Consider the following 23221-nt stretch of genomic DNA (forward strand, 5'->3'; position numbering starts at 1 on the left):
ATTACCTATACTCTCAAATTAATATTTTTAAACTGATCTTTAAATTTACCCTTCTCTCTCTAAGCTATTTATATTTTTACTTATTTAAGCTAATTACATATTTCTCTGTAAAAATACTCACCAATGCGCATAATACTTGCTAATAAGTCAATAAAGTTATTGCTAAATAGAGTAATAGATTTAAACCTTTATGCAAGGCAAAGGCTTAAACTTTTTAAATAAACCAACAAGTATATAATTTAAAACATGACAGTAAATTTTTGTTTTTGGTCAACTACAGTAAAATAATAATAATAATAATTCATCATCAACCTTTTCAAAATGATGCAAAACTTATTCTTTTGAAGTAGATAAGATTTTAAAATAACTTTTGCCTATCTTGTTACTTCCATAAGTTGCCTAATCTATTCTCATCCTTATTGGCATTGATTGAACATCAATGAAATGGCATGTGGGTGCTACACTTAATTTTCTGTTTACTTTTTCTTTATGTTCTGATGGGGTTTTAGTTGCTACCTTGAAGAGTAGTGCTGGGAATGGGAACTTTTCTAGAAACACCATGCAAATATGCATGCCTCTATCGCGTTGCATTAAAAGTTTCGCTGCTTCAACAAGGATCTTGTGTGGTGCATAGTTACCATGCTTTTGACACCAGTTCTCTGCAACAAGTAGAAAAACAATCAAGTCAATAGTGAGGGCTAAATAGCTCCATATAATATGGCTCTAAATAATTTCAGGAAGAGTTTGAAACATGGAATGCTAAGCATTTTATGGAAAAAGTTATCATAGATAAGCATAAAATTCAGCTGAAGTTTAGAGGATTATAAGGTGGGGGAGGATAAGCTGAAAGATCAGAAGAAAATTTGACAAGAGGAGAGAATAATCCCAGAGGTAATTAGAGCCAAAATAACAGCGGACAGTGTCTCTGTCTTGACCAGTTGAGCAATTATCAGATTTCTTTTTGCAGCGAACAACAGCTCACTGCATCTAAAATGATTGCACCAGCTATGTTTAAAAAGAAACCATTATCAATGCTATTTGCATTATTAATGCCTTCTGGATGTCTCTGACTTGCCTTCCCAAAATGCATCGCCAAACTTTTGGTCAGATTGAACTGTTACGTTCAGCAACTTGTGCTTGCCAACGGATTCAATGTGCTGGCAGTCAATAGATCATGAGAAGCCAGAGTAAAAGAAGCTGCTGGCAGAAAAGGTGTTGCTTAAGCCGCAGGATCACCCACTGAAAACCTGTTATTGATAAAATTTATTGCATCCTCAATTCTTCAATAGTACTTTCTGTCTGTCTAAAAATTGGCATTGCCTGCATGGTTTTCATGAGACACTGTATTCACGGGGAAACACAATTATTACTTTCATTTTTAAAAGTTGTACTGTCAAAGACTCACAAAATTTATGCGGCACTAAGAGACACGTGTCAATCCTCTACGTCAGCCTTGCTACAGGAGCGCGGACGCTTGGTCTTTAGCAGTCAAACTTCCTAATAAACAGGTTATCTCTAACCTAACTAATATTAAAATATATTTAAATATCTTATCTATTGGTAGATATTAAATTATTTATAATGTCACATTATCTCTCGGCTATTATCTATAAGGCTACAACAGCCCTTACAAACAAAGACCAACAATCACGTTCAAACTACTATAAATACAGGTTTCATCGAATACCTCAACACGACAGTCATATACGACTTGCTTACACACTTAGCACACGGCAACAAGTCGGTATCCCCCTTTCTCTCTTTCGCTCACACGAGCTTTATCAAGCATATACTTGCTTTATTTTCCTAACACACATCCTTACTTGAGCGTTTGAGTCATTTGTTTTGTTGGCTCCCCTCCTGTCAAAGGCACTTCTCCAAGTCGGCATGTGAAGTTCGGGACCCCACTCAGCCATGTCCACCCTAATGTGTCACGGATCCGGATTTTGGTAAGAACACAAAAACATATTAAGTTGTTCAAAAACAAAATTGTTACTGTAAAGTGTAAACAAGGCTATGTTATGGCTCACAAAAAATACATATAAGAACTTCATCCAATAATTTACTTGTACAACTTCAGCTATTATTTACTCATATTGTCACCATTCTTCTTCATATTAAAGGTCAATAATGAAAATTCCTAATTTTTCTAAGACACGTTTGAACAAACATATGCAAAGCAATAATATAAATCCCTAATTTTCCTGAATTCACACAATAACAATGATCCAGATCAAAACACAACCAATGATGTTTTTTTAAACAAAAAGGTTTAACACATTTTTCTTTGTGTTTTTCTCTTACAAGGAAAAAAAGTTATAGCAAACCATCAAAGTCGAACTTAAAGTCCCAGGGCACAAATTTTTAACTTGAAAATTGAGTACAATTCAATATATAAATGAAAAAAATTTCTTTTTTTAATGAATAAGATCAAGTTAGAAATCCATAGCTCATCAATACAAATTCCTCAATTATCTTAAGATTTGTTACACATGATACCACTCTCCTTCCCTTTCTCTGCTCTCTTTCAAAAATTTCATTTGCAATCCCAAAAACTCTGTCATTTTACAAATATTCTCAAACTCTGGATGTGACCTTTCCCCAAAGGAGAAACCATGCAACTATAAGGAAACAACATTAGAAACATCCACCCAACTAAATCCTACTTCCTTCTTTACTCCCCCCTCCTTCTCATCCCTCTTTGCACATCAGCAACTTTCTCCCACTTCCTTTTCTCAGCATACAAGTTTGCCATTAGCACATATGGACCTGAACTTGCAGGATCCATTTCTATCAACCTACCAACAACCTTCTTAGCCATTTTTATCTCCCACTTCCCTTTCTCAGCATACAAGTTTGCCATTAGCACATATGGACAAGAACTTGCAGGATCCATTTCTATCTCCCAGTTCCCTTTCTCAGCATACAAGTTTGCCATTAGCACATATGGACTTGAACTTGCAGGATCCATTTCTATCAACCTACCAACAACCTTCTCAGCCATTTCCATATTCTCATGTAATCTATAAGACCCAAGCAAACTTTGCAACACTGACAATCCAAGGCCTCCTAGAATCTAGTGCACCAACTCTTCTACCTCATTTAGTCGTCCAACACAGCCCAACATGTCCACCATAATAGAATAATGCTCAGAGGTTGGCTTAATTGAATGTTTTTTTACCAGAGTCAAAGACATCAACCATGCCCTTTCTACATCATGCAACCAAAATAAAAAGGAAAGTGATGGAGTCTAGATTGATTCCTTACCTTTCCATTTCTGTATGCAAACTCATCACTTACTCAAAGTCTCCATGGTGGGCATAGGAAAATATTATGGTTGTCCAAGCAAACTGGGTTCGTTCAAGTGTCTTATTGAACACTCTTTGAGATTCAATTATGTCTCCCCGCTTGCCATACATGTCAAGCAGAGCCCCTGAAACAATTGGATCAGTGCTTAAACCAAGTTTGCAAGTGAGAATGGCAACGTTGCCCATGGTTCAATGATATATCCTCAGCAGCAGCAATAACATTTAACACACTACCAAATGTGTATTGATTGGGCTTTATTTCCTTAACTGCAAAGGAAAAATGCAAGCAAAGCTTCTTTGTACAAGCCATTTTGAGCATACCCTAAAATTAATGCATTCCATGATACTGTTTCTCGACAATTAAGCTCCTAAAAAATCTTGTTTGATTCTTGAATGCACTCAAACTTGGCATACATGGTAATCAAGCTATTAGAGACAGTTTGTTCTGACAAAAAGCAGCTATGCATAACCCATCAATCTTTAGACCTTCTGTCACCAAATTCCTAAGTGTTACAACATGTATTAATCCTATAAATGTAACATCATTTGGATACACGCCATCAATTCTCATTGCATTAAAGAGAGACACTACATCTTCGTCAATAGAAATCATTGTCATCTAAGACACTACGTTCCGATTACTAATGCAGTCAAAAACAACTTTTGCATCTTTAGGGACCTCACATTTTGAATAAGTTGACATCAAAACATTGCAAATTGAAACATGTGTTCCATATCCCACTTTCTGGGTCAAGCTATGTATCTGCCTCCCTAGCTCTAAGTTTTTCATATGACCACAAGCTGAAATTGCACTTGTAAGCAAAACATGGTCAATTAACATACATTGTCTTACGATGTTGACAAACAATAGAACTGCTTCCAACCTATAACATTCCCCCATTTGAGCATAACCTGAAATCATCGCATTCCACAAAACCAAATCTCTTTCAGGCATTTCATCAAACACTCTCCTAGCCTCATCTAACATACCCCACCTTGAATACATAGTTACAAGTGCATTCCCTATAAAACTTCACAACCAAATCCACATTTAACCACAAGAGAATGCAATTTCTATCCAAATAAAAACCCATGATCACCCTAACAAAATGCAAGAGTAGTAGTATATGTCACCGAAGCAAAAGTTATCCCACAAAAATGCATAGAACATGTGAAATTCAAAGCATCCACTGATAGGAACAAAGGACTAGTGGGCCTTGTTTTGAGGACAAGGAACCTCCTAATTACACTAAAGGGTAATTACTAAAAGTTCTTCTCTGCCATTTTCATTGATGCAAGTTTGTTTAAATACAAATTGTAGAGTGAATTCTAACAGAATCCTCCAATTTGAGACCACTCACAAAAGGAAAAATGTTCCTTAAACAACTAAAAAACTTCTAAAAACTTTTGGATTTTAGTTACTACAAATATCTTCCTTTTATTTATCTATATTTGTAATTCTGTATCAGCTAGACGTAGTGCTCCAAGTATGCCGGCCTCTTGACATTTCTCTTCGGTCGTCCTGCATGGGCCTCATTCTTGTGTGTGTTGGCTTCTTCTATAGCAATCTCGGGCAGGATTGGTATGTTGTCATCTAGTATGTTCTAATTGCTATCAATACCCCCTGCTAACAAATCCACCTTGTCCTCAAGGTGGTAAATTTGGCAGAGCTTAATTTAGTCTTCCCAAGTAGTGTCTTCAGGAGGAAGACCATGCCATTGCACTAACACCATTCGTTTAGGGGGTACCACAGTATCATCCCACTTGGTAGAGAATAGCCATAGGTTCGACTACAGGTTTATTTTCAATTACGTGAGGGGGAAAAGGTTCTACATTAGGGACTATCGGACCATAATGAGGATGCAAGAAGGAAGAATGGAATACTGGGTGAATTCTGGCGTTATCCGACAACTGCAAGCGATAGGAAACCTTGCCAATACACTCGAAAATTTCAAATGGGCCAAAGAAGCGCTTGGTAAGCTTGTTATGTGCAATTCCAGTGATAGAAACTTGTCGATAGGGGCAGAGTTTAACATATACCCATTGTCCAACCTTGTCGTTTGGCATCCGCGTAGAACTTCATGTGTTCTTGCGCCTTAAGAAAATGACGATGGAGTAAGGCGTGAATTATATCACACATGAGTAACAGGGAATCCATAGCCTCATTAGTGGTGGAGCCAAAAACGTAGTGTGGGATGGATGGGGGAGGTTTTCCGTAAATGACCTCATAAGGAGTTACCCTGGTGCTCAAATGCATTGAAGTATTATAGGACCATTCAACTAGGGCCAGGAACTTGTGCAAGTTTGAAGGTCGAGAACGGGTGAAGGAGTGCAAATACTGTTTGACAACGCAATTCATTATCTACATCTGACCATCGATTTAGGAATTGTAAGCAATACTCATCTGCAAAGAGGTACCACTTAGCTGGAACAATTCCCTCTAGAAGGAGCTGAGGAAGATAGGATCCCGGTCAAATATAATGATCCGAGGAAAGCCATGTAGTTTGCAGACAACATCAAGAAATAGAGTTGCGACCCTAAATGTTGTGTAATAGGAGGGAATGGCCCCAAAATGCACCCCCTTTGAAAAACAGTCAACGAGCACCATGATAACCGAAAATCCTTGGGAGTATGGGAGGTGGGTGATGAAATCGAGCGAAATGTCTTCCTATATCCTAGAAGGAATGGGTAAAGGTTGGAGAAGTCCAATGGGATGTTTGTTAACATGTTTAATCTGTTGACAGGTGCGGCACTAACGAACGAAAAGTCAAATGTCGCGGCAAACATGGTCCCAAGTGAAATGGGACGGAACCCGATGCAACATCTTAGCAATGCCCAGATGTCCACCAATGGGGGTGGTGTGAAATTCCATCAACAATGGGGTAATGAAAGGATTATCGGAATTTAGCCAAATACTTCCATTGCATAGAATCAGACCCTGGTGAATTTGGAAATTCGAGTGAGCTGACAGATTAGATTGGATAGACTCCAGCTTCTCCTAAAAATTAGGTCTGGCTTGGAGGGCCTGCCTGAATTGGTCCATAAATTCGAAGTTGGGTAGAGACAAAATGAAGAATTGGGCTCGAGGGTCCGCATTTAGGTAGGAGAGAACGTCGACAACCACATTGGAAGGACCACTTTTGTATTGAATCCAATATTCATAGTCCAACAACTTCGATAAGTAATATTGTTACTCTAGAGTTTGAATATTCTGAGACATAAACTCCTTTAAACTCTAGTGATTTGTAAGTGTGGTGAACTGGTGGCCTAGAAGGTATTGCCGCCATTTTCGAATGGCTATGGTCATGGCATGTAACTCTTGTATATAAGTTGAGGCACATTGCATGCAAGGGCTGAGCTTCTTATTGAAAAAAGCGATAGGATGGCCCTTTAGCATCAAAACGGCGCCCATGGCACTCCCAGAAAAGCAGTCTCTAACACAAATGGGACGAAAAATTCTGAAAGGGCTAGGACTGGAGCTTCAATCATGGCCCTTTTTAGATGCTCGAAGGCTCGCTGAGACCTTATTCTCGTGTGTGTTGGCTTCTTCTATAGCAATCTCGGGTGGGGCTGGTATGTAGTCATCTGGTATGTTCTAATTGCTATCTTCCACACTCTTCTCAAACCCCAAAATCATAGTATTCCAAGAAACTATGTCGGGATGACTCAAATTCTCAAACACAATCAAAGCCTTCCCAAAATTCCCAGACTTGCAATATATTTTCATGAGAGAATTCGACACCGTGACAAATGAGACAAACCCACTACACACCGCGAATCTGTGGATTTGACCCCTAGGTTTTGACTTTCCCTGACATGCCTGCAATGGTAACCTCGTCGACATTTTCAAGAGAATGCAACTGGAAATGGTTCTTGAATGTGGCGAGAGCTTGAAAGGCTGCGGTACAAACGGTTAAGCATGGAACAGTTAACTGAGGCAGCGTTTGTGTAGGGAATAAGGTTGAACAGGTGGTGTTCATGTTTGAGTGCGTGGAAGAATTTGGAGCCAAGTTCGAATAATAGTTGAAACATGACTATAGGCGAGAATAACGAGTCATAGTGGTCCCCACTATGCCCGAACCAGTTGGGTCTGGTTAAGGTTGAGATACAAAACACTTGCAAATTATGACCCTAATTGTTCTTAGTGCAGCTCTAAAACTCAAAAAATCCTTGTTGTTCAAAATTAATAAAAAGTTAACCTAAAATGCCTCCATTTTTCTATTTATAATAATGAAAATTAAAACAACAGCGTGGAGGTTAGCACGAGTTGTGTTGAGAGAAACATGGCCATCTTTGAGGAATATTGATGTTGATTCTAGTTTTGCCTTGGATCAACATGGGTTGTGCTATCAGTAGCATGACCATTCTCAGATTTGTGATGCTGAAATAAGATTTGTTTGCAAATCAACATGGTCATGATGGAAAAACATGGCCTACAAGTACAACACGAGCATACTCTTTTGTTCCATTTGTGAAGAAGAAAAGATGTGGGTGGAGGGTTTCAAAAGGAACGACAGATCTGATTTGAATTTAGTTATAGTTTTAATTGTTCATATTAAAAGTTGATTGCTCAAAACTCATAACTTCAATAGTTATAGTTTTAATTGTTCTTCAAATTTAGGGGTTAGAGGTGGTGGTTGTTTGCTTAAGGTGCGATGGTGATGGTGGTTGAGGTATTATGCCTAATTCTTATATTTTTTATTAGCTTAATTATTAATTTGGTTCCCAAATTATTTTAAAAGGTTCAATTTGGTCCTTCATTTTTTTTTTAAAAAAATACGTCAATGTGTTCCTTTCTGTTCAATTAAGCTGATGCTATTAAGATTACGAATAATGACAATTTTTATATTTTAAAAAATACAACAATTTGCCATTTCTTCATCTTCTTCACAATGTCGTGGAGGACAACCACCATGCAGGCACTTCATCACAACCATGCACCATCAGTCGGAGCCGGAGTTCCAACCCATCACCACCATAACCCTCTTTTTTCTTCTTCCCTTCTTCAACAACAACCAAAACCCCGCTTCCTTCTTGTCGTCAGGGATGTCATGGAGGTGCTCCTTTCCTCTTCCTCGCCTAAGTTATAGCGAAATGCAAACCCCCGCCAACGAAATCAATAGATCATGGTAGATTGGATAAAGATGGGGAAAAATGTTACAAAGAAATCAAAACCAAATATGGGTTTATAGATATGAGAAAATAAAACAAAGATTTGGAAAATAATGAGTAGGGAAGGAGGAGAGAAGAGGGAGGATGACAAATAAAGTACAAGAAATTTAATGTTTCTTGTAAATATTTTTAAAAAAATTACAAATAAAATTTTCAACTTTTTGATTAAATAGTAAATGGAAGTATAAATTTCATAAAAAAACTAAAAATTGAAGAGTGATATTAATAAATTATGAAAAATATTTTAATATCACAAAGCACATTTTTTGTGCTCTCTCTTCCTTGATACAAAATGAAAACATAATTAATTAATAAAATAGTTAATGTTTGAAAAATATTATCCAAAGTTTAAAATTACCTATAAAAAGTGAGATTAATTACACACACACACACACACACACACACACACACACACACACACACACACAAACAATTAAACCATCCAATTCGCATCAGGGCATCAAATTAAAACGCACAAAACAACCCAAAATTAACGATAATTTGATCCTCTAAGGATATCTACACATGTTTACTCTAACCCCAATTGCGATAAACTCATCATTTATCTATAAGTGGGCTCACATGTGTAGTCCAAAAAAAATAAAGGCATCTCTAGTGATTCCTTAAGATTCCTAAAGCTTTTTCTCTAGTTGTTTTGCTAGGTTTTCCAAGTGTTAAAGAGAAGGAGAAGGGATTGAAGTTTCAATTTCACTATCTCTGTGCGAGGGGAACTTCTATCTCTACAATAATTATTTCGTAAATCCCAACGGTGAGAATATGAAAAATTGAGTTCCGAAGGTGATGCAAAAATTTCAGGATGATCCAACGGTTAAAAAGTTTGGGATCATAATTTTACTAAGATAGGTTTGGGTGTATGCGGAAAAAAAGAGAGTTTTGGAAAATGAAGAATGAAAAACAAATTTGAGAGGAAGAGAAAGCGTAGAAACATATTGTAAATATGAAAACTCACATAATGTCTCTATTTATAACTAGGGTACTCTGAATCTGTTATTTACTCTATTTTTATTTTATTTTATTATTTTATAAAAATTAACTTTATTTTATTATTTCATTAAATGAATAATCAATTAAAACATCCTTTTATTTTCTAAAACATCATTTACTTTATTTATTTTTTAATACTATGAAAATATTATTTTAATTAACAAAAATCATTCTCTCTCATTTATTTAATTTCTAAAAACTTTATTAATTTTTAAATAAAACTCTTATTATTTATTTTACGAAAAATGAGGTGTTACACTAGACATATTGAACTTACACATAACTATGTGAAAAAGTTCTAATTACAAATGGAGTAATATTCCTAGTATTTATAAGAACATAGAAAAATCTTGCATATCCTTTAATGTAGAATTGACAAGTAATATTGTGTGTAAAACATCATTAGAGATGAGACTTAAACATATACTTAATTAATCACCAACAATGAAAACCATTAAGTCTTTGAGTTCTATGATAAAAGCAGGGTTGCAAGTACTTGACATCCCTAGGGATTAAAAGTAGTTGGACCATAAAGGAAATAAAAGTGGAAGGTTGAATAATTTGTTTTTAATGGACTTATAGGCTATAACATATATGTGCTGAAGTGTTTATTATGAGACACTTATAAAGTCCACCTATATGAAAGTGAATGAAAAGAATACTTGACAAAGACTTATTAAATTGTCATTTTTATAATTCATTCAATTACATCAAAATGGTATGTGTAAGTTATAATAGTTAGTTCTAATGATTATTTGATTAAAAAAAAATTTGGATGAGTCAAACCCATAACTTACTAAATAAATGTTCAAGTTGTGAAATACTTTTTATACGTGATTTTTAAAATAACGATGAAATTTGAATATATTTTGAAAATGGTAAAAAATTATAAGAGATTTCCAAAATTAAAGTATGTTACTATTTTTATCAAGGGTTAAATGCGACTATTCAGAAAGAGTGATAAGATATCTCTCCTTGAAATGTAAATTCTTTTTGCAAAAAAAAATATGAGATGATGGCCAAATACGTTAGATCTTGTTGACTAAAAAGAACAATTCCTTTGTCTACATCTATAATGAGTATAATCATCTTACTCTATTAGAATAAGATTACCTCTTAGAGAAAACGTTGTTCTCTACCAAAATAAATATATTGTTGGTAAAAGAATGGATAGTGGAGTGGTCACGCGCCTAACAATGTTGAACAGTCTAGTGTACAAACAACGTAAGGTTCATTTTGTTTGTCTGAACGTGACTGCTGCAAAGTCTTGCAACGTAATAAGCTGTTTGTCAGAAACTTCTGACACCACTCTCTCTCTCTCTCTCTCTCTCTCCACATTTTGCATCTTTCAATAGAAGTAAATGGAGGCAGCAGCAGAAGCACTTCCGTGCCGAGCTTACCCTTTCTGAATCCCCTTTTAACAGTTTTTTATTATTCACACGGAAAAAAAGTAAGAAAAGAAGCTTTTTTCCCCCTTGATCATCACTATCAGATACAGACCCTCTAGAGAAAAAGGAAAAAAAAGCCTTCATGTGAATGTGACAATGGAAGCTAAGCCTCTTCGAACTGTTCCCTCTTCACACAACACTTCTGGTTTCTCTTCCACTCTCTCCCCTTTTGCCCATCATCACATTCTTCTTCATTAGCACCTTTTTATTATTTTTTTTCTTGTCTTATGTTTGTGTCTTTTTTGAGGGGTAGGAGGTGGACCCCAGAAGAAGATTGACATGGGACACAAGATGGTAGGTGATGTTGGTGTTGTTGTTGTTGATGAAAGAAAGAGGGTTGTTGTGGTCAAGGAAGAGAAAGAGAACACTTCTTCCTACAGTGTTGAACTTCATCTCGGGGTTGATGCTTCTCATTCTGCTCCACAAGAAATAAACCATGTGATCACTGAAGCTCAGAGGCGTGAGCTTCACCATCAAGTTTTCATCTTCAACCATTTGGCATATAATCTTCCTCCTCCTTATCACCTTGTGCAATTCCCGAGCAACATGTCAGGTTTGTAATAAATAACCTTTGATCAACTGATCATACCCTTTTCTATGTTTATTTTTATGTATAATAAAGTTTTACTTTTTTTGTTTGTTTAAAACTAAGTTGTGGTGTTGTTTAATTTTTATTATAGGATGAGTCAGTGTCATGTTTGATTCTATCTTGGAATGAATTAGTACTTGTTTCTTTTGGAGTTAATTGTTGGATAAGTTTTGTTTTGTTTGGTTCGAACTTCCAAGATTTGGGCAAATGCTTGCTAGTGGATTTAATTTAGTGTAAGGATTCATTTTGTGATTTTGAAATGTTCAAAGGTAAGCCTAAATTCAAATCTTTTTTATGCTAAAAGGTTGTGTTTGTTTATGTAATTGTGAGGTAATGATGAGCTTGTTTTTAATTTTTGTTCATTTCTTTTGGTTACAGAATACAGTTTCCTGGGTTTTGATCATGGGAGTATGGTGGATCCAGAGCCTCATAGGTGTAGAAGAACTGATGGAAAGAAATGGAGGTGTGGTAAGAATGTGGTGCCTAACCAGAAGTACTGTGAAAGACACATGCATAGAGGTCGAAATCGTTCAAGAAAGCCTGTGGAAACATCTCAAATTAACTCTCATCTGGCAACAAAGCCATCTAGCAAGTCACACAACAAACCCGCCTCAAGGACACAATTTGAAATTTCAAATCCAAACCTTATGGCCATTCGACATAGTGACACATCAAGTACCCCATCAAGGAGTCTCAGTGTTGCCAATTGCTCTTCTGCTAATAATAGGTGGAAAAATAGTGCAAGTTATGCTGACTACCTCACATCGTTTTCTTCTGCGTCTGCAGTGTCCCCTGGATCCACTCTTGCCACTCCAGTTGCTCCTAAGATGGCCACCTTCAGCAGTGTGACATCCATTGCTTCAGATAGAGGAAGTTGCCTAAATATATGCCAGAAAGATAACAAGTCCAAGAGCTGTATCAGCAACAACATCAGTGTTAAAAGTGGTGGGAAAGGAAGAATTGTTGGTGACACTAATGGCATTTCTACTGGAATAGGCTTCTCCCCAACGAGTGTTCTTCAAGGTAATTTTGGTGGGGTTGCAACTTGCAACAATTTCTGTATTTTTCAATATATTTTGTAGGACTAGAGGATTACAGAATACGGACAGATACCATTTCTTCCCCCACACCGCCAGAACAACAAACCCAAATCCAATCAAACCTTTTTTTCCTTTAGTGGGGTCAGTGACATGACAATGTCATATAATATTTCACTTGATCATGGAGCCTCATGTTGCTCAAATGTTTCTTAATAGTCTCACATGGTCCTACCAATCCCTACAAATACGAAGGAGAATCAATAGCATCATAGCAAGTATGTTCTGTCTTGTTTGTTATCTTGCTTGTTCTGTGGGGTCTAATTCAAATTTCAGAATCTCATGTCATGGTTATGGTCTTTAAGTGCACTCTAATAGTTGTGTGCTCAATTAGTCTAGATGGACTTCTCCAAATCCCACTCCTAACTTTACCTGCACATAACACACCCCCATAGATACTGGTCTTTTTGCATAGAATTAAGTGTTCCTCAGAATACACTTATTTTTTTTTCATGCCCGTGACATTTTGTTATATTGTTTGAGAATATTAGTCTTTTGATCATGTTAAGATACAAGTTCAAAGAAGCTATCTTCTCTAGTTTCAATCACTTGTTGGGAGAAGATGCAAACCAAACATTAGTTCTTGAGTAGAGTTATGCAAAAGATACATCAAGTGATTTGTGGATGTTAACATTCCATTTTTAGAGTAATAAGGATGAGTACTATTTTCTGTCAGAAACTTCATCAGCAGCATAAATATAGAAAGCATGTGAATGATTGCATTTACATATATTATTAAATTGATATTAAAGAAAAAGACAGGTTATCCCTGCTAAAAGACTTGATTGTGGTGAAAAATGCTTTTACTCCTTCCCATCCCAATCCGAGGGATATATATAACTAGAACAATCTCATTTTAAGAATGTGAGCATTATAAATTTCGATCATATCAAGATTAAAAGTTAGTTAGTAGTCACATGACTACTTAAAAAGGTATTGTGCATTTATCTTTCAATCTCAAACATTCAAATATGATTTAATAGTAAATAATTATTGTTCTTATTTCTCATATTAATCATTAGTAACTTCCTCCCTATACATGTTATAATTCAGTACTTCCCTGGACTTGTACTTTCTGTGACTATTTCAGAAATTACATCTCTCATTTCAGAAAAAAAAATGCTAAGCTTGTGCAACTCTTGTGTGCTGATGTTATTAATAACTATAAAGGGAAAACTTTTTAACAGAAAGTTGATAGAACATTCTTGTTTTTTTTTTTTGCTGCAATTTCAGTTTCTGGTTGCAACCCTTCATACCTGAATGACAGAACCAACATAGAATCTGCATCCGGTAGGTGCCGGAGAACAGATGGTAAGAAGTGGCAATGCAAGAGTGCTGTTCTTCCGGGTCAGAAGTACTGTGCCACACACATGCACAGAGGTGCTAAAAAGCGGCTCACAAGCCATGAACCGGCAGTTACCATTGCGCGGTTGCCTAACTCTTCAGTCACAACCAAAATGCAGAAAGCGCATTGTGCAATTCCAAACACAAATCTTTCCATGTCAGTCCCAGCAAGTGAACCATTCATACAATGTAATGAGAAAAGTCAAAGTACCAGTGACACTGATACCACCATCAGTGACACCTTGAATGAGTGTAGCTATGCTTCTTTCTGAGAAGCACTTATGTGTTTTGTTTTAACTTGTAACATTTGAGGTCTCAGTTATGTGTGGACTGAACAATGATCTCCATGAAGAAAAGATTAACCATGTGTTTGTTTTTAATCATGTCATCCTCACAATGTGAAGTAAAGTGGAAAAAAATATAACAAATTGGGGTCACCCGGACTTGAACCAGAGACCTTCAGTGTGTTAGACTGATATGATAACCAACTACACCACGCCACCACATGGTGTTGCTGCTACATTTCTTTTTGCAGTTTTGAATAGAGTGAATAAAAAATTTTAGCTTTTGAAATTATATTGTATTGGCAAATTGGTTTCCAAAAGTAAATAATTGATTAAAATGTCCCTAAAATTAATAAATGTCAGTCACGTGATATGTTATGTGCTCCAGTCCTGTGTCATCCATGTGGGTACTTAGGGTAAAAATCAAATTTTCCCTTTAGTAGAAGCCTTAGCCATCATTCTTCTTTTTCCATCGAAGACCCGTTGTAGTTTGCAGCTTCCAAGTAAGGTTGCATGGTTCAAAACCAAATATCTAGATATTGAAATATTTTTCTTCTATATTTTTAGTGTGAATCAATAGATCAGTTGCAATTACTTGTATTTAAATGAAGTGAAACATTAAGGGAGTTGAACTCAATGGATTAAATAGTATCCATGAGTTGTTATAAATTTAATATGTAAGTTTAATTCTTATGGATAAAAAAATGAAATAGAAAGGGCTGACTAATTAAATTAATTGGGTCTTTTTTTAAAAAAATGAAATAGAAAGGACTGACTAATTAAATTAATTGGGTCTTTTTTTCAATATATATAGTTTGTGTTATGTTCACTTAATGCATAGGTTAGCGAGTTAGTCCACATACCGAATGAAAAAAAATGATTGGAATATCTGAAAAATTATAAAAAAAAACGTATTAAAAATTGAAAAATGATTAAGACTAATGAATATAACATTAAACATTTAATAACTATTCATGTATAAAAAAAATTAAACAATAAACTATGATTCTTTTTTAAAAAAAATTATTTAGCAAGACTGTCCAATAACTGAGAATCTCATGTATATAACTTATGAGTTAAATAGATACTAGTATGTGTGTTAAATAGACAGTCTAGAGACCCACGCTTCCATAACGAGTTCAAGAAGTATGAATAAACAAGTACACTTTCATAAGCATCCAATTTTTCTCACTCCAAAGAACCTTGACATGTTCCTTTTTGAATCTATTTTTCCTTAACAGAATGTACAGAATACAATTCTTGCTTTTGAAGACCATTACTGATGATCTCTGCTATGTTATTTCACTTTCTTTTTGGTGTTGAGCTCGTATCCACTCTTCAGCCTAGTGGGGTCAGAGACATGACTCTGGCATGTCATGTCATGTTTCACTTGATCATGAAGCCTCATGTTGCTCAAATGAGTTTTCATAGTCTCCAATGGTCCTTTCAATTCCTACAAGCACAAAGGCCAATCACTAGCATCATAGCAAGTATGGTCTGTCTTGTTTGCTGCCATGCTTATTCTGTGGGAGCCTACTTCAAATTTCAGAATCTCATATGTCATTGATATGGTCTTTAAGTGCACTCTAATAATTGTGTGCTCAATTAGTCTGGATGGACTTCTCCAAATCTCACTCCTAACTTTACATGCACATAGCACATTGTCATAGGTGCAGGTCTTTTTGCAATAATCAAGGGATAAATATAATTTTAGTCGCTCATTTGAATGTTTTGTTTTAGCTTGATCTCTCATGTCCTTTAAAGAGACTAAAATGATGCTCTCATCAACTTAGCTATCATGGTAACCAAATTAGTGTAGAAAAATGATGGAACAACCGACTTACTCAAACAAACTAAAGACTCAACTTGAAACAAAATTTTTGGCTAGGGACCAAAATTATATTTTTCTAAAAGTCTGTTTCAAAACAAGGCTAAAAGAGTTCTTGAGAGCTTCTCTACTTGAAAAAGCTTCATGTTTCTAGTACGAAGCTTTTAAAAACTCTTCCAAGTGTTGCACAAGAATGCACCCTTGTTTTTTGCGTGCACCCTTGGCATTTTCCTATACTATTTGAGAACATCTGTTTTGATTATTTTAAAATTCAATTCCATTGATGCCAATTTCTCTGGTTTGATTGGGAGAAGATGCAAACTAAACATTAGTTCTTGAGTAGAGTTATGCAAAAGACACAATGAGAGATTTGCAGTACTTTCAATATTGGCTTCGCCCAGACTCGAACCATAGAACCAACTACACCACAAAACCATTTGATGTAAAAGCACCATATGCTTTTTGTAGTTTAAATATTTTTGACTAATATAATATGCTAGCATTTTCTTGGATAAATAAAATAGGTACTGTACAACATAGCAGCAACGATAAGCGAGAAGTATACCGTAATAGAAATATTTTACGTTAACCATCAAACTCTTTTAGAATACACTAGTTTTTATTTCCATGAACATCCTTACAAAATCAGTGACAATTGACAATCATAGGTCCCTTAATTCTGGAATCAACTCTATCAATATTTATGGATAATCATAGGAGAACGCGACAAATATAAGAATTAAACGCCCAAAGAGCATTTTCTGTACAGGTGTTTTATAAGTTTTTATCATTCGAACATATGATTTGACAGTGTGTTAGTTAAGTAATTTTTTATATAAACAACTATTACTTAATTCATTTTTATCAGTTAGAGAATCATTTTTCAATAACATAATTTAATGTGCCTTAAGTTAAACACTTTTATTCTATCAACTTTAATATTTGAGTAAATTTGTGTAAATTTTTTTAATCTATGATATTATAGGACTTATAAATTTAAGATAAAAAAACTCATTTAAGTAATTATGTATTATAAATTCTCTTAAAAGGTATGCATTTATTCAATATAATTCCAAAATACTTAAGTGTTAAAGGATGTGACTCCTCTTGTCTCCTTCTTAGATGTTGATTATGGGAATATCATCATAAAGCATGACAATCCAATGGTCATTAGGGTTGTCATAGCAAATGTTGATGTAAGGAAAAGCTTGATCAATTGTACCATTAGACTTTTTAATCAAATGGAGATTATAAGAAGGAGTTCTTCTTACCATACAACAATTATCAAGTAGGATTGTTTAGTGATTTTTTTTAACTCTTGGACTTGTGGTCTTTGATTCTCTTGTGAAATTTTAAGATATTTTTATAAATTTTAATCATTTGAGTTAATTATGTGATTAATTTTTGAGTTCAACTTACTCATACTTAAAGATTTTTTTGTTTATACTCAATGTTATATTATGTGGAAATTGAACCAAAACTTTCTTTCATAAATTTAACATGTGTTATCTATAGAATTATTTTCATTGAATGAGTATTTTGGGGAAAAAATGAAATCTTGAACTTTTATTATTTTTTTATATTTGTGTAGCAATGCTGGCAGATTTAGTTTATGGTGTGCTCGTGAATTACCTTCGTGCACTGCATATACTTTGAATAGATACTATCAGAGGTAACGGAAAATGAAAATTGATTGTGAAGATAATGTGGCGTCGCCCGGACTCGAACCGGAGACCTTCAGTGTGTTAGACTGACGTGATAACCAACTACACCACGACACCACTTACGTTATATCTATTCTTCTTTTATCATTTAATTACAGTATGAAGTATGCACATATTTTTTTTTTTTTACTTGATAAATGCATAATATTAACTATTAAGTTTTATTCAGTTGCATACCGTGGAATACCACACCACTAAATGTGTGAAATAAAATATAATATTTATAGTACATAAGCATTTGTACTATTATGCATGAATATCCATACAAAATTAGCCACAATTATATATTATTATCACTATAACAAACATTACTTTAAATGAGTAGTATATCAATCAAAAATTCATTAGTCTGAACGGTCTTAAGTCAATTTTTTTAAATAAAGTATCATATTCGAATTTTGTAAATAAAAAAAAATATTATTGAATTTTTTTTTATTAAAGATAGTTACTTAAGTTCTCCGATAAAGATCATTCATCAACAAAGTTAATAAATACTCCGCACCAATAAAAAAAAGTATTACATCAATTTTTAAAGTATGATTAATTTAATTTTACAATATGATTGATTCTAGTATAAGCAGAGTAAAATCCTCACTTTAAGAATCTTGTCTTTTTATTTACTAATGCTATTTTTGAAAAAATAAAAAAGTAGTTAATAAATAATTGAGGAATATTTTTGGTGCACACCAGAATTTTTTTTTTTTAAGAAAAGACCCTTCATTCTATTATATCTCTGTCTTCTCATAAAACAAAAGCTTCATTTATCTCTTTATTTTTTCCTATTAATTAACATGGTTCTATCTTCCCTCTTTATTGCCCTATTATCACATGATTGAATTTCTTCTGGTTTTCTTTTCTTTCTCTAGGTAAACACCTTACATTTTGCTATTGAGGATTTAAAAAGAAATAGTAAATAAAATCTAAAATAGTTTAATAAATTTTGTATCCCAAAAAATGAAAAAAATATTAGATTCATTAGTTTAAAAGATTTCATCCTAAACTTTACTTTGTGGCTAAATAAATGCGAGCCAACCCTATATAAAAATGTCATTTTAGTTCTTAAAATTATTAAATAATGATCATTTCAATAATTAAAAAAAAACTAAAATAAAACTAATGGCATGAACTACAATTTTGAATTTCTATAATAATATTGTCTATAGAACACGTCTACATTATTGATCATGGTCAAGCTAGCAATCCTCGTTCAATATAAACTAATGTAGTATGTGTTCCTTGTGATTTGGTCTTTACTTCTCTACTTCAGTTGTCAGGAATCGACAAGGCACCATAAATTGGTGCAATTTGGCAAGCTATGCTTTCTTTTAAAGCACAAGAAATATGCATTTCAAACAAAAAAAATCAAATTACAAGCATGTTCGAAGAGACTTGAAAAATTCTTGTCAGTTATTATGTTTGAAGAGGATTTTATTTTGTCTTTTGCTTGGATGCATTTCTCTAGAAAAATTTAGTCGACAAACATAGTAAATGGTAAAGATTCCAACACTGTCATACAAACAGAAAAGATCAATGAATTTTTGGAAAACAGGCTCATTTGCTCACTCCAAATTGCCTGTGATATTATTTTCGACAACAGCAGTGCATAATTTCATTCCAAAGAGCACTTTTTCTCAAATGCTTGCTGCTCTTTGCGACACAAGTCAAATTCATTTGTATGGTAGTACATGCAGCCAACATATTCATCCATCTCCTTTGTGCACTTTTGGTGCAGATCCTTCAGACTGTAGAAAAAGCATTTGATCACCATCACTCAGAAATTGTCAAGGAAAAAATCCATGATGTGTGAAAGAGAATGCATCAGATAATGATAAAAAGCCATCGTACTGAAAACTTTCAAGTATAACATATCAAATAAATCATACAAAATTATGTGTATCTAAAAACAAAGGTCTAACAGATAGAAATGAATTATATAAACCTGAGTATCTTTGTGCACAAAAATATTATTATGAAGAAATTACATTATTAGTCACAGAGAATCCATTGAGCAGTAATGATGACCATAAACGTAGGCAACTCAATTTTTTTGTTCCTTTATTTGAAATTCAGTGTATTTGAAGCAACTCAGTTAAAATTAGAATCCAAGATTAAGCATGAAGAGAAAAATCCATATAATTCACTCTAACAAAACACCTTATTTCATGGCCAGAAGCAAGCCAACACATGAATAAATATAAGATATTGGTTCTCCACCATCCACAGTTATGCACTTCTTTCTCTGTTTCCTTTTTATTTTATTTTCTATTTGTTATTTTGTAAAAAAACACACATATTGCTGAATTCATTATCAAGAACAAAATAAATAGGAACTGCAGAAAGATGAGAAATCCACCTGTTCTTTGGTTTAAGGAAACTTACAGATTAAGCAACTCAATTCTTTTGTTCCTCCGTTTGAAAAACAGGATGATAATAGTACACAATACACGATTAAACAAAAATACAAAATTGCTTTCATTTTTATAAATGCAGCTCCCTTTGAAGCAACTAAGTTAAAATTAGAATCCATGATTAAGCATGAAAAGAAAAATCCATATCAATTCATCTAACAAAACACCTTATTTCCAACATATTGAAAGTCACATTGAATTTCAAATATCCTGGCAGTGTAGTAACTATGGATTTGTACTATAAAATCACATTTACATTTATAATTTGTTGAAAAGAAAGAAAACACCATCATAAATGAATATTCAAATCCAACAAATAAGATTTATAGAATCCAAACTATTAGTGTGTGTTTGGAAACGATTCTAAAGCCAAATTGACGTGTATTTTCAGATGCGACGATTTTTAGCTTCTGCATCAACATAACATTGTAACATGAAAATTATGTGATACGTGCATTTAAAACTCCAGCCCAAACACACTGTTAGTCTGTTGCAGATATTCAGTACTCTAATAAAATAAGAAGCATGTCAAAATCAATCTGTTGTACATTGGTCAATAGCACTCAAAAAGAACCAGAAGAAATTTCACACACAACAACTGCAGATGGAAGTGCCATAAACAACTGTGCATGTAAGATGAAGAAAATTGAGATACACTTATTAATTAAGAGATCATTTTTTCCCAACTTCCTCCAGTTAGTATTTAAAATAAATAGGCGTAATGCTACAACAACCAAGCTTTTCGACACAAGGTGGATTGGCTACATGAATCAAATGATGCTATAGTGTTCATTGTGAATCATATAAGTAGACAAAGTGACAAACCACCTCTATATCATTCTTAAAGCTCTTGCCTACAGTTGATCCCAGTCTCACCCTCAAGTGGTACGGATACCTTCCATCTCTCAGTACTAAAGCTTCTATAGGTCTTCTCTACACAAGTCCAAACCACCTACCTCTAGATCCAACTATTTTTTCTACAATAGGTTCTATACAAACTTTCTCTCTAATGCATTCACATTTCACTCCTAATATTATCTTGTCTAATGCATCCATTTGTATAGTATGTTCACTCATCCACAGCAGCATTCTCATCTTTACTACAATAAGTTATTCTCTTTGTGAAATATTTTCTGAATTTGCTTAAATGTACTTTCCACCCAACAGAATGGACTTACTTATATTCAAGAGTATTACAAAGACAATTAATGCAATAACAATTTACAACAGAACAATTAAAATACTGCTACTTCCTAAGTTGCATTGATCTTAGCTATACCAAATATCTAGGCTACTTGAATTATCTCCTAAAGTATTCCTATTTCCAACACTCATGTTAGCTTTTTATTGCAGTATTGCCTAACAGTCTAACACACAATTCCAGTATTCCGTATAATTTTGCACATCTTATACCTAATGGATTAGTCTTTTGGGTTGGTCTCTTCTCTTGTACTTAAGTCATAACAGTAATTTTTGGATGTATAATGTGGTAGGGACCATTTACCCATCCACGAGTCAACAAGCATGCCAAATTATTCTGTCAAAAATTCTCACAAAAAAGTTCTGCTTATCTAACATTGTGAAAGAATGCCAGCCTGACTCAGTTAAGGTTTTACATGCAACAGCAATTCCAACAAGTAGTCCAAACTCCAAAGCATACAAAATAAATCAGAAGATTGATCAGCTGACAAATACAAACACAAGAAGGGTTATTCATGAAGCCAGTCAATGGCTTCTGAATCTGATCTTCATGTAGTCTGAAAGTATCGCTTAATTCCTTTGCACGAAACAAATAAACAAAACAAACCTATGCTCCTGACCCTCAAGTTGATGATACAAACAGTAAACCAACCATCCAAACCCTTACGGAGGGAATTGTTTTGTGTTGTAATAGAGAAATGGATGTTACAAATATCTTTATAACATGATTCCATCTTCTCAAAACATTACCAATACATTGACATTTACAACCTACTTATGGATCAGATAATATGTATTTGTTTCTCTCAAGCTGATGATAAAAACAGTAATATATATATATATATATATATATATATATATATATATATATATATATATATATATATATATATATATATATATATATATATTGTTTCCAACATGTATCCTCCTTCAAAGGCAATTTTGTTCAAGCAATTGTTGGACACTAAATAAGACAATAACATTGATTCTCAACATCAGAATGTTCCTCATTTAACAAAAAAAAAAATACATGTTAGAATCGAGGAATCACACGACACCACGCAAAAATTGTTAAAATCTAAAAGACAACCAAATTTATTCCAATCTACCAAACAGAACCCAAGTAAAATCAGCAAAGACAACATTTAGAAAAAAAAAAAAAAAAAACTCACAGGCCAAGGACACAACGGGTAACATCACGACCCTTATCGAGGCACTTTTCGGGGTTCTGATCCTTCTTCTTGCACTTCAGAAACTCCAAATTCTCGGAGTGGCACCTTATCCCAATGTGCTTCGACGACGCCATCAACACCGCAGAAGTTGGGATCGGGTTTCCGGAAGCATCAACAGCGCTCGCCATGGGAAGTTCAAACCTTTTTAAAGCAGAGAAGGGAAAGGGCAAATTGATCAGTCTCGTACCGTTTGGTTCCCGAGAAAATGAAAGAAAATTACATGGAAAGGGGGAAAATTTTAAATTTTGGGGGAGTAGGGTTTGGAATGCAATGAGAAGATTGAGAATGGAGAAGAGTTTTACCTTGAATTGCAGTGATTTGTGGTCGTTGGAAGGAAGGAAGAGAGAAGAGGGCAATTAGGGTAGTGTTCGGGAGTGAGGTAAGGAGTGGTGTGAAAGTCAATCGTGGGAAGCACGAGACACTTGGGGACATTCTGGTAATTTGGTTTTGAGAAAAAAAAAAGTGTTTTTGTCAGAAAAATTTGATTTTGATCCTTATATTTTTTTAATTGGTAAATTTATTTACTTCAATTTAAAAAAAAATTATAAATTTAGTCTCCTAACTATACAACAATAAAAA

At 34.2% G+C, this 23221-nt stretch overlaps 2 protein-coding genes and 1 non-coding gene across 5 annotated transcripts; 1 reads left to right on the forward strand and 2 right to left on the reverse strand.

The window, feature by feature from the left end:
- Nucleotides 1-10666: 10666 nt before the first annotated feature.
- Nucleotides 10667-14343, forward strand: LOC100795050 (growth-regulating factor 9). 3 transcript variants are annotated; one of them, XM_006573382.4, is made up of 5 exons: nucleotides 10667-11078; nucleotides 11181-11486; nucleotides 11901-12197; nucleotides 12309-12545; nucleotides 13853-14343. In XM_006573382.4, the coding sequence occupies exons 1-5, from the start codon at nucleotides 11030-11032 to the stop codon at nucleotides 14233-14235; spliced, it is 1272 nt and encodes a 423-aa protein (XP_006573445.1). In that variant the 5' UTR covers nucleotides 10667-11029; the 3' UTR covers nucleotides 14236-14343. The 3 variants fall into 3 exon arrangements, with proteins under 3 accessions (XP_006573445.1, XP_006573444.1, XP_003516472.2); XM_006573381.4 differs by having other exon boundaries at nucleotides 11901-12545; XM_003516424.5 differs by having other exon boundaries at nucleotides 11187-11486; nucleotides 11901-12545.
- Nucleotides 14344-17782: 3439 nt separating this feature from the next.
- TRNAV-AAC (transfer RNA valine (anticodon AAC)) lies at nucleotides 17783-17856 on the reverse strand. The gene has a single exon. It is a non-coding gene; the product is annotated as a tRNA-Val (tRNA).
- A 1401-nt stretch (nucleotides 17857-19257) lies between these two features.
- Nucleotides 19258-22996, reverse strand: LOC100527451 (uncharacterized). Its single transcript, NM_001249329.2, has 3 exons — nucleotides 22945-22996; nucleotides 22583-22783; nucleotides 19258-19541 (listed from the first exon to the last, which is right to left on the reverse strand). The coding sequence occupies exons 2-3, from the start codon at nucleotides 22768-22770 to the stop codon at nucleotides 19409-19411; spliced, it is 321 nt and encodes a 106-aa protein (NP_001236258.1). The 5' UTR covers nucleotides 22771-22783; nucleotides 22945-22996; the 3' UTR covers nucleotides 19258-19408.
- Between the last annotated feature and the right edge of the window lie 225 nt (nucleotides 22997-23221).

Source organism: Glycine max, chromosome 1 (genome assembly GCF_000004515.6).
Source record: "Glycine max cultivar Williams 82 chromosome 1, Glycine_max_v4.0, whole genome shotgun sequence".
NCBI lineage: Eukaryota > Viridiplantae > Streptophyta > Magnoliopsida > Fabales > Fabaceae > Glycine > Glycine max.